This window comes from Perna viridis, chromosome 3 (assembly GCF_037379345.1).
Source record: "Perna viridis isolate PV_CMFRI_1.1 ecotype Kerala chromosome 3, ASM3737934v1, whole genome shotgun sequence".
NCBI classification, from domain to species: Eukaryota; Metazoa; Mollusca; class Bivalvia; order Mytilida; family Mytilidae; genus Perna; species Perna viridis.
Window position 1 is genome coordinate 10,346,693 of NC_142447.1, and position 12,740 is coordinate 10,359,432.

The 12,740-nt window shown below is 33.7% G+C and overlaps 1 protein-coding gene across 1 annotated transcript in view; it reads right to left on the reverse strand.

Moving 5' to 3' along the window:
• Nucleotides 1–918: 918 nt before the first annotated feature.
• LOC148620961 (THO complex subunit 3-like) overlaps nt 919–12,740 on the reverse strand; it is a 34,231-nt gene continuing 22,409 nt past the window's right edge. Inside the window, exons 2-6 of the mRNA XM_088574892.1 lie at nt 9,225–9,381; nt 8,585–8,789; nt 6,030–6,191; nt 5,369–5,469; nt 919–4,322 (exon numbers count right to left, since the gene is read on the reverse strand). Coding sequence (XP_088431018.1) covers nt 4,159–4,322; nt 5,369–5,469; nt 6,030–6,191; nt 8,585–8,789; nt 9,225–9,381 — 789 coding nt within the window. The 3' untranslated portion in view covers nt 919–4,158. The remainder of the gene's footprint in view (nt 4,323–5,368; nt 5,470–6,029; nt 6,192–8,584; nt 8,790–9,224; nt 9,382–12,740) is intronic.

Consider the following 12,740-nt stretch of genomic DNA (forward strand, 5'->3'; position numbering starts at 1 on the left):
TCGTGCTGTCCAAATACCCATGTAGCTGCATAATTACATACGTTATTTCATCTTAATCAGAAAACATTTGAGCGGAACCACACTTTACAGACTGACTTTATTTTACACTTTCCTTGGTATAACGGACAGACTGCGAACCCGTAATGACCATTGACACTGGAGCCAAGGGGAACAAACTAAAGATCTTAGATGCCCGAATCAAGAACCCGGAAAGTTATAGGCTATATATATATAGATCAATAATGTCACTATACATGGCAAAAACTCCAATGCTAAAAAGTTCCATGTGTCATGGAGCTTCTACCTAAAGTTTAACCAGTAGAAGACTATCATATATCACCTAAAAGCTGCATGTTTACACTGATGACTCTGAAAATATCTTGTGTGGTTAACTACCTTGCAGAGGAACACCAGCTCCAACAAGACAATGAGCTAAAAATACTCTGCAAATTCCCCTACATTTCACAAAAGGGAAGTCTGCGTACAGAACTCATAAAAATGTTTAAATAGTAAGCAACAGTACAGTAGCGAATCCAGATGGGGTGTCATTTTCATGTGTAAAATTTATTTTAAAAATGGCAAATAATAACCTAGCACCCCCTTTTTTCTGAGGAACCTCGGGTAGCACCCCTCCTTTTTAAAGTGTCTGGATCCGGCCCTGCGGTGACCATTTTATTTACAAACAGTTAAAAGAAAATGTGATTCCTTGCTAAAACAGGCTCACTTGTGCAGATTTGGTGTGCACTTTTTCACAAGTGTGTGAAATCAGAAGTGAGTTGATGTGTTCAAATTGCGTTTTACGCCTGCTCTGAGTACTACTAAGGAAATTTCCATTTGATTTATGGGGGTGGGGGCTAGGACGGAATGACAATTTCAATTAATAAAAAGGCAGGAAAGGCCAAAAACAAAAATACGAAGCCGGGACCTGTTATTTATTATATGCTTCCCGTTCTAATACAAACAGAAAACATGTATATACAAATGTATGTGTTAAAAAAGATGTCGATCAAGGAACCAATTTAGGAAGCAGATTAAGCAGCTAGCAATGAATATTCATAACAATATACTAACAATATTGGCGACTAAAAATACCAAATAGGACTAAAAAAATAAAAAGTCGATTTTTTTCTTTTTTTATTGGGGGGGGGGGGCTTTGACCCCTTAAACTCAAAAATCTTTAAGATATCTGAGATTGAAAAATGCAGCTAGATACATAAAAAGATCGATATAGGACCAAAAATAAATAATAGTAAAGTTAATGTCTGGACATCAGGAAAATGCACATCTAGGTTTGTTGTTTGTTTTCTGGTGGTGAACAATATTACCTTACGTCAGAACTTTGCTGAATTCAACTGGTTTTTTTTTTTTTTTATTTATTTATAAAAAATATATTTAGACCCCTATGTTCTATTTTTAGTAAAGCAGCCATGTTTTTTTATAATTTCAAAGATTTTAAACGAACAGTTTGTGCAAGTTATCCTTAGGAACATCCATGCCAAAGTGCAATCCATTTAGTCAAGTAGTTTCAGAGGAGATGTCTGCATAAGCTAACGACGACAAACGACGATGACAAACACGACAACGAATGACGACAATAGCTTACATGGCCTTAAGGCCAGATGTACTAAAAAGGCAGGACTTATATTTTCTCCAAATAAAAATGTAGGATAGAAACTCATCCTAGCCCACTACAAAAATCAAATGGTTGCTCCCCAAGGAGCAATTTAGAGTGTACTAGCCAGTCAATATCTTTTAGGTTTAAAACATTAAAATATCGAGTTTTCATACCGAAAACATACATTCAATCAAGCTATATTATTGCCGCAGTTAGTTGGTTACCTTTTTCAATAAAATGGTGCCAAATGAAAATCACCAAGGGATTTCCTGTCAGGATGATTGGACATGACTAAGTGTGCATATATAGAGCTCGTTAAAGACAAAATGGTATGATACTGTCACACATTGGCGAATCAATAAAACGAAAAAAATATCGACTTTCAGGTATATATCAGATGCACGTCCACACCCCCATTAAATAAGTTAACGTTTGACATGCATGGTGTACGTCTGTATAAATATACTTCGACTGTGACAAATTTCCACGCATGAAGTGACCATTGAGTTGGGACGATTGACAATATGTTACATGCAAGGAATGTAAAATACAAGCTTGACAAATGTTTAGTACACATTTGGGGTACACCCATGTACGTTTCAGGATCATCCGACTAATTACTTTTGATGCTTATTTGGAACAGGCTTCAAGGGTGTCCCTGTTGTGCTTTAAATTGAACCATATTTTAATAAAATTTATATGCAAAGGTTTAATATGACTGTTGAGGTCGAACCTGATCGGTTTAGGAAGAAGTACACACATTTTGGATTGTGATTACTTACAATTGTTTGTCACAGCAAAATCTTGCCAAAATGAATATTTTGCAAGAACTTTAAAGTTTACAATCATACATTAAGCAATTTGTTTTAAAAAATGCACTGTAAACTATTGATTTTTCCGGTTTGCTGATTTTCTAGAAAAGCAGAGGACTTTTTATACCAGTGCACCTTGTCCATGCTCCCAGTTTTTTAGTTGAGTTTTGAGTTGCTCACTTACTTTTATTACTTTGTATGTATTAATTTGGTTATTTATATTATTTTCCTTGTTGTGTTTGTTTTCCATGTCTGGTCTTTGTTTCTTTTAATTTCTAATAGAATTTTGGTTCCCTTGATTACTCTTTAGTATTTTCACAGTGGACAGAAAATTGTGAAAAATAGTATCTGTGAAATTGATTTTTAGCAATATGTAATGCTGACCAATATGTTTGCTTGAAAGAATTCACAAAAATTAGCAACTTCAAAAATTAAAAAAAAAAAAGTTCATGAAATATTAGGCTCATAACCCAATAATAAAAAAACTTAAAGAATGTTTTAAGAAATTTGAAACATGTTTTGGGTTGCAAAATCTTTTGTGTCTCTCTACTACATTGTTTTTCACACAAATGAAAACAAAATCTTGCTTTTTTCATTCAATAGTAGAAATGTCGAACTAAGGACTTGCTAGCTCTTCTGTCCACTCCATGTATTTGAAAGAGCCAATTTCTTACAAAATTAGGGTAAAAGCTTGGAATAGCCCCATCCCTCCTTTTCAAAAAATTCTGGATCCATCCCTGTAGTGATTATCCTACATTAAGGGGATTCACACTCATCTATATATTGATCATTTACATTTAATTAACTGAAAAAGATAAATATGCCCAGCCTTTCTGATGAATGAGCTAATTTTTCAGGTTATTGAGTATGAAATTCTAGATTGAAGAATCACTAATGCATAATGCTTTACCCTAAACTTGCACACATACCTTTTTTTTAAAATACTTTGAAAATAAACTGTTATCACAGATAGATGTCTTATCTGACTCTCATGGTCACTATTATTCAAAATTTGATATTGTGTTGGCATATGCATGTAACAGATGTGAAAGTGTAATATAGAAATGCCAATGCAGTAAATATGATTGCCTTAACATGAGATGTAAATGTAAAGTTGTAAAAGTGTCATGCAAATCTGACCTAATTAGGAAACTAAAGCATTAAAATCTCGACAAGGAATTTTAATGTCAATAGATCATGACTGGGGGGGAATGGGGGGGGGGGGGCATATGCATAAAACAGTTAAGAAGTTGGGATGTATTGATGAGAATGCAAGAAATAGTTTACATTAAAACTGACGTAACTAGAAAACTTAACACTAAAATCATAATGTGATGCTGACGTTGGAATAGACCTTAGTCTCAACTTCTTCAATAGGACAAAAGTTGCATGCAAGACAAAAACAATACAAAAATATTTTGATTCAACAGAAAATTATGTTTTGTGATCATTTCATAACACTAAGAGGACAAGAAAATCAACAGTAACATTGCGATAACATTGTAAGTGTGGACATGTCAAAATAACATTGACATTTACATTGAAAAAATACTTTGTTATCATAATTTACACTGTTAACACCATAACTCCTTATCAAAATAAACCATCTTTATCCTCTCCGTGCTTTCCTGAATAACAAAATAAATAGTTGTTATCCAAACACCAAAAACCATGACTCAGGTGAATTCTGGATTGCACTTTTTGGTCCCTTTTGTTCATCATCACTTTTTCTCAGTCACTAGGAAAACCAAAAACTCTGACAGTTCCAGCATCCCGATCTCTGTCTCTATCACGTTCATACTTGTCGTCACAGGCATAGGCAAGTAAGTATCTCTTTGGATGCCAAGCAACAGTAAATGTAGGTGTCTCACATGTCACCTCAGTCACTTTTTCACCTGAAAAATTGAACAGCATTTGTTAAAGTGACTTGCATTATTTATTCTCTTTTTTTAATAGAAATTTGCATTCAGCTTAAAGACTAAATGGCTATTTATAGGTCTCCACTTTAGATTATTTTATCATTTTTTAAAAAATTATCAATTTATTTTTACTGTGAATTCAGAAATAGCATACAATTTTGTTATTCGAACATCAAAATACTCAAAATATAAATGAAATTCTCACATCATCTATGCTATTTTTATGTACAATGTACATAAAAAGTAGAGTTAAATCATGAACAAGGATTGCAATTCATGGTGACGTCAAAAATACTTACTCCATTTCATAATACATTGTGTATCACTTAATTTTTTTAATTACGTGTAATTTTAAACATGCCAGGTAAATTTAAGTTTTAATTTCTTTCACTGTTATTCAAAATGTAATGATGCATATAATGTAAAGTCAACATATGAAAACGTTCATTCAAGATAAAATCAAACAAATTAAGTTTTACTTTCAAGTCATGTTCAAAAACTGAGTTGTTTATAAATATGTACCAATACATCATTCACTATTCCTACAATACAATTTAAATGGTTCCAATAAAATATGTCCTAATGTTTCATGGATGATCTTTTCAGTTAATGACATACTGCTGATAACAGAGAACAATGAATACCAGCTGGTCCCAAAAACTCATGGTATTTTGTTATAGGTGTACAAACAAGGATGAAATATGCATGAGATTTTAATAACACCTTTACTGCTTTTGCCAAGGGGGAACAACTCTATACAAATATACTTTCATTATGAAAAGAAGTGTTATACATGTTATAAGTGAATGCTAAATAAACCAGGCCACTCTTCTTCTGAGGAAATAAAATGTTTATCTCTTTCGCATTAAACCTTTTTTGTGTCTTTTTACATCAAAGAACTTTGCATGGTTTAGCAATGTCTCACTTTATATAATGGATAAATTGATTAATGTAGTGGCTGCTCTTTTCCAATTTCTCTATCTACTATTTTTCAGTACTTAGGAATTGGATATATGACTTACCTGTATCAACATGGCCAATATCAATAACCAAATCTTCTGATGCCGAGGCTAACATTTTACCATCATGGCTAAAACTTAATGTTCGCACAGGCCATTCCAATCTGTAAATAAAACAGGCATTACTTGTTTTCATGGAATTCCGAAGATATAGATTTACGATCAAAATTGGATTATTTCTTCTTCCAAAACCATACAATCAGGTAATCATGTTAATGTAGTTGTTAACAATATTAGATATAATTCATACTGGAGACAGTGGAGTGGAATTTTGTTGCTGTAACCAACAGTGTTTGAAATTCAGACATTTTGAGCTCAAATAGACGTATTTACACTTGTGGACGCCAATGGCGAAAATAATATATTTTCCCGTTGTTTTAGTACTGAATTCTCTTTCAACTTAAATAATGATGTTACAATTTAAAATAAAATTGTTTCATTGATGTTAAAAGGTTATTAAGAGACAAATCTGGGGTCATTCAGAACAAAATGACAAGTGTAAATTCATGTATAGTCCTATTGATGTTATTTGTAGGACAAAAAGTAGGTTATTAATATTCTAACTAAAACGATTATAGACCTGGCAGTTTCAATAAAAATTTAATATTTAATCTATCTTTGATTTCTCACCATGAACCAGTAATTAAATTGGCACTATACAAACCTGGAAAATGTTCTGACACAAGCAAGTTCGTCAACTTCCCACAAACTACATAGAGCATCAGCACTCCCTGTGGCAAAATACTTGCCAGTAGGGTCAAATTCTATACAGATACAGTTAGCTGGGTGTGCATTCAGTACATGCTGCATCTTCAGCTCGGGATAGCTACAGTTATAAAACAGATGAATACATGTTACATACCTTGTGATTGATTAATTGATTGATTATGTTTTAACGTCATATGGCAGTAACATGATTCTGAATCTGAGCCAAACAGTTCAGGGAATAGAGTGAATATCACTCTGTCCCAATATATTATATGCTTGGCAGAGAAGCAGCGACTGCCACTTTTAATTTTGCTGTGATTTACATTATGTATACTGTAAACCAACTAATATTCACCTTAGTAAACTTTCAAGAATTTTAGTCAATGGACTGATTCGTGGATACTAATTTTTGCAATACTGACATCACTGAAAATTAATATTCGCGGATCTACGACTATCTTGTCAAATAAAATACAAATTAAAATGACTTTTTCTTTGTCTTGTCATGTCTTCCTATGGATTGATTGATTGATTGTTGGGGTTTAATGCCCAAGCAGCAATATTTCAGCCATATTCAGGTGATGAAAATGAAATGGATGATAAAATGAACATGAAATGATGATATGAAAAAAGGGATGGGACACAAGGGTAATAGGGTCGACAAATTTTGATTCCACTAGAAAAAAGGAGGGATAGATAGGGTCGAGCAATTTAGCCTCCTGTGGCGGAGCGCAAAGGTTCCTACTCCTATCAAATACCAAAGCAGGGTTCTTTCACGTGTGAGGAACGTGGCATCTTTCCTAACATGGTGCACCACTATGGTTTGCGGTCAGGTTTTCCGTTTTATACCCCAGCATGTCGCACGCCAGGGATACCCCATTCCACCACCTAGGGCACACAACCCAGTTGCTCTGTGGGCAGAGCACCCTAGCCCCCAGCTAGGATTCTGAGCACTATTTAGTCACCTTTTACGACAAGCTTAGAGCTGCTGCGGGCCTATTCTTTTGACATCCGGACCCGCACCAGGCTCTTCCTATGGATATCCCTTCTATTTGATGGGGAACCGCCATTTATTGTATAGTTAATGTTATTGGCTTTGTCTTATCCACTGCCTATCGATATTTATGGGTGAATGATTTTAATGCTTCAAAACATTATTTTATTGTGAATTAAAAATAAATATTTTATATACCTATCTTCCTTTTTTCCAGGTATTAAGACGAAAATTAAAATCAAAGAAAGATAAATGTATTTGATCAACCAGAAGTTGAAAATTCGATGGAAAAATTCTACAAAGGACACCCAACCAGATCAATCCAATTTCCCCGACTTGTTCGAGGATATAAACTTTCGCGACTTTCACAGGGTCCCAAAAACCGCGAAAGTTTATATCACACGAAAATTTTTTGGTTTACAGCAGGTACACACAGCTACTTGTATCATTTGAAAAACATTGGTACACTAATATTACTGTGAGGCATGTAGTGAGAAGAAACAGATTTATGTACATCTCAAGATACACATCAATTTAACAACTATCCACAATCATAAAGGATAAAAACGATTCAAATCATAACAAATAATTTTAAATAGTCAAGAGTCGCATAATACAGCCTTGTGATCCATGCATTGGGAAAGATGTCACTTAAAATTTTCTGTATGTTATTCATATTGACATTATGATAAGTAGTTTCTTTTTTTTCCACATAAATAGATAATCGAACCATCATACTATATAGCTAGTATCAAACAGTAAAAACAGCCAACTTTTAAAAATTACGACAAAATAAAAAAATAATTTTAAACAAAACCCATTTAAATAGTATTGGCAATTATCAATTATTATTACAGTGTAATATGTCAAAGTGATTAGAAAATTCAGTGTTAAAAATAGCTTAAAACTATGACTCTTTTAAAAAAAAGTATCACATCCTATCCTATTGGGGGCTTGTCCCTTCAAAATTGCTTTTATTTTTGGTAACCTAAAACTTTTGACAAAAAAGGTGTCGGAGATTTCCCTTCCATCATTTTTTCACATGGTGGAAAAAAGGGAATTTGGAAATTTTGTGGTATGTTATTTAGTTCTAATACATCAAGTCATCACATAAATGTGTATATACACCAGTATAAATCATCTTAAATGTATTTCATATCATATCTAATATTAACAGCAGTTAAACATATAAAGTTTATGTTTTATTATCTGCTACAATATTATCAAATTTTTATTATGAAAATATTATTTAAGATATTCTTTAACAAATCAACAAGAAATATTGATTTATGCAAATGAAGGATCACTGCTCAAAATAAATTATCATCCTTTATATATTCCTTTCTAAAGTACATTCTATTGAATGGCTAAATAGTTGAGCTAACAAGCTTTAAACATGAAAAGTCCTTTAAAGAAAAGAAGTATCACTAAAAAAGTAAATCAGTATTAAAAATACTGTGCATATGTGAACATCAATGTAGCATGAAAAGTCTTTGGTCATGTTAAGTACAATGTACCTCATGATATGGATGCTGCCTTGGCCACTGGTAAGGAAAAACAGATCACCATCATTATTCCAAGAGATCTCATTGATCTCAAACTTAAACTGTTCCTCTGCCTTGGACCGATGAGATCTAACATCTATAAATGTGATTAAATCTTCTTTGTTACCTACAGCTATAGTTGTACCATCAGGAGACCAACATATATTGATATTTTCCCCTATAAAAAAAGATATTTTAACTTATACAGTGATCATGCAAGTGAATTTAACTATTGTTATAAATCATAGCAGCCTTGGATATCATAAAAGACAGATGATATAAATCAAATCAAATACTGGTGGAACAAAACTTTCAATAAACGGATTTAGAAATAAAATCATAAATCAATGTACTATACATTGATGCTGCTGACAACATATCAGAGAATAAACAACTGAGTTTAGAACTAAACTAGATACATCTACATTTGTGTAACATGCAATATATTCTTCTCTAAAAATTTTACAATTTAAAAAATATATACATGTATATAATTAATACAAGATCATTTCAAAGGGAAACTGGGAAAAATTTTTACCTGTATATAAGAAATAGGGAATAAAAAATACTAAATATACAATGAACATATCAATCTGTCCTGTGCTGATGTTACCTTTAGTGTTGACAGTAGCTACAGCTTTATTGTTTCTAGCATCCCACAACCTGACTGTCTTGTCCCCACTAGCAGTTACAAGCATATCAGGATTCTTAGGGTGCCAGCATAATTGGTCCACACTATCTCCATGACCACGGAAAGTGATTTCTTTGCTCTGTAAAAAAAAAAACACATAACCCACATGTTTGTTACAAGTGACAGTAATGGGCAAAATATGCAAGATTGATTGATTGATTTTGGTTGTACATCCAAGTTTTATTTAATGCATTTCATGACAAGTATACTTGATGAATTCAACAACCCATGCAAAATTGGATTTTTGATCTAATTATAGCAACATATAAATACATCTACATGTGCCTACAGGAAGTCACATCATCCTTCTCAGATACATGTTTATCGGCAACTTTATCAATTTTCAATTGTTCCTATTGTCTGATAATTTTGCATCTCAGGCTAGCACCGCTACCGTCATGATCTTAAGAAATATTGGCAATATCTAATAACATTACATTATTGACTAGTGTCGCTGATTAATAGAATAGCGTCAGTTTTAAATTTGACAGAACATCACATCTTGCCCTATATGCTCAAGTTCTGTATACAATGTACATAATTTTTCTCTCATTTTCTGTGGCACTTCACAGAACAAGAGCAATTCCAAAATTTAATGTCTTTGGAAAATGTATGAGAGGCTAGTTTTAGAATTGACATCTCTCACTAAAAATTCTTTTGATAATGATTCTGTAAAAATGTAAATTGCTCTTGCTTACTAATACTTTGTATTGGTATAGTCAAAACTACATAGGAATGACAATAAGTACTAGATTAACTGATCATCCCTAACCCTACCAGTACACCTGATCCATGCTCCCAGTTTTTAGTGGACTTTTTGTATAGTGCTAGAATTCTAACAAATAAGCTTCTGGAACAGCATTATTTTCCTTTGTACAAAACTGAAGTCATCACAAGAGAAGTTTTATGGTCGTCATCATGAACTCATGGATTGTTATGGTATACCCATCTGCACCATGAAAACTGATTTATTCAATGACTGTCATAATTTTCCTTTCCTCGTTTGTCTACCTCGGACTTGACTTTTTATGAGCAACTCGGTGTGTGTTTCTAGAAAAGCAGAGGAGCTTAACCTACCGGTGCAACTGATCTATGTTCCCAGTTTTTAGTGGAGTCCAAATTCTTTATTTACTTTTGTTACTTTGTATGTATGATTTTAGTTACTTCATGTTCTTTGTTGTGTATGTCTGTTTTCAACGTCTGGTCTCTGTCCTTGGATTGCATTCTTTCAATTACCGCTAAAACCTTTGTTGCCTTAATTATTCTTTTGAACTTAATCTGTAACTTCTCATAGTAAGACTCCATATAAAAGATGAAATGAATTGGTAAAAGCATTACAAAACCAGAGGCTCACGTGAGCCTGTATCGCTCACCTGGTTTAATTACTTGCTAAATATTTCATATAATTTTGCGTAAATTTACAAGGAATTTTCCTTAGATGAAGATTTTCTTGCAATTTAAAGCATTGGTAAACAGGAATTATTGCATGGGACAGGTTGGAAAGGGGACATAATGCATAGTTTGTAACCCCAACATACTAAAATCCGGAACCAGGCCTTTAAAAATGCAGAAATTGCCATTGTTTTGCGGAATCCATGAAATTTCTGCAAAACACAGCGTTTCTTAGCCTCCAACATGATTACTTTGCTAAAAAACTAATCTTATTAAACTAGGCATTTCACATCCAGTTTTGTATGGAAATATAGTTTACAAGGCACATAAATGCAAACAATGTCCATCAAATCTTAAGAATTATTTAAATAGACTGATTCATAAAGGATATAAATTCGACATTGTTGTCAGATCATTAAATCTTGTCTTTGTAGGAAAAAATATTGATACTCTTATTAGATCATTACATTATAACTTAATCATTCATATTTTAGCATTTTAGTCATTGCACAACTTCTTGCTAGACCAACATAGTCTATGATGTTGCAGTTCTAAATCCTTTGGAAGTTTTGTAACTGATATTTTTTGTGTTGGGAGGCTTGAAGATTTGTCATCCTTATTTGTGTCCTGAGCTTGCCTTCAGTAACTGCGAGCATTCATTGTTTATACCTCATTTGTTTGTCTTCTATGTTATTGTTAATAATTGTTGAGGTACTTTTCTAATGAATTGGATGTATTTCAGGTTGATTTTTACTGTGTGTCTAACTTTGTATTTATTTTAGCCTTTGACCGTATAGAGGGGGAGGGTTTGGATCCAACAAAACTAGTTTAACCCCGCTGCATATTGTTTGCGCCTGTCCCAAGGCAGGAAATATAGTCACTGGCATGTAGTTGTCTTTTTTTTAAACATTTTAGTTTCTTACCATAAATGATAAACTGATATAGTATTGAGGAAGGGCCGGACCTTTTTCGGGATGCTGGGATCAGAGGTTTTTAAGCTCAGGATTTCGGGATTTCTGAGAATTAAGCCCGGGATTTAGGGAAATAAATCCACCGGGAATCGGGATTTTAGCAGTTTTTAAGTTCCTTTGTTGTTCGGGATTTCGGGATTTAGTAAAAATAAAGTCGGGATTCCGGGATCAGACCCCCTCCAGCCCCCCCTCAGTATTGTGTTCACTGATTTATCCACTTTGTTTTTATTGGGGCAATTTAGAGCTTGCTACATGGAGGAAATTTCCCACTTGTTGAAGATCATGTGGCGCCCTCTAGATGTATATTTTCTCGAGCGGAAACTTTGGTTAAGTTAAGATCCACAGTGGCAGCCATTTTGAAATGGCAAAAGAATCACAAGCTTTCATCTCCTCATGCCAACGATCATTTGTTTCCAGTTTTGTTTCATTTGGTCAAGCGGTTTCCGAGAAAAAGATTTTTACATGTTTTTCTCATAGGGTCCAATGTTAAAGTAAGATCCTCGGTGGCGGCCATTTTGAATTTCCGATTGGCACCAAAATCACAAACTTACATCCCTTCATAAAAGTGAACATTTGTGTCAAGTTTTGTTTAATTTGGTCAAGCGGTTTCCGAAAAGAAGATTTTTACATGTTTTTCCCATAGGGTCCAATGTTAAACTAAGATCCTCGGTGGCGACCATCTTGAATTTCTGATCGCCACCAAAATCACAAACTTTCATCCCCTCATATCAGTGAACATTTAATAGTGTCAAGTTTTGTTTAATTTGGTCAAGTGGTTTCCGAGAAGAAGATGTTTACATGTTTTTCCCATAGGGTCCAATGTTAAACTAAGATCCTCGGTGGCGGCCATTTTGAATTTCCGATTGGCACCAAAATCACAAACTTTCATTCGCTCATATCAGTGAACATTTGTGTCAAGTTTTGTTTAATTTGGTCAAGTGGTTTCCGAGAAGAAGATTTTTACATGTTTCTCCCATAGGGTCCAATGTTAAACTAAGATCCTCGGTGGCGGCCATCTTGAATTTCCGATCGGCACCAAAATCACAAACTTTCATCCCATCATACCAGTGAACAT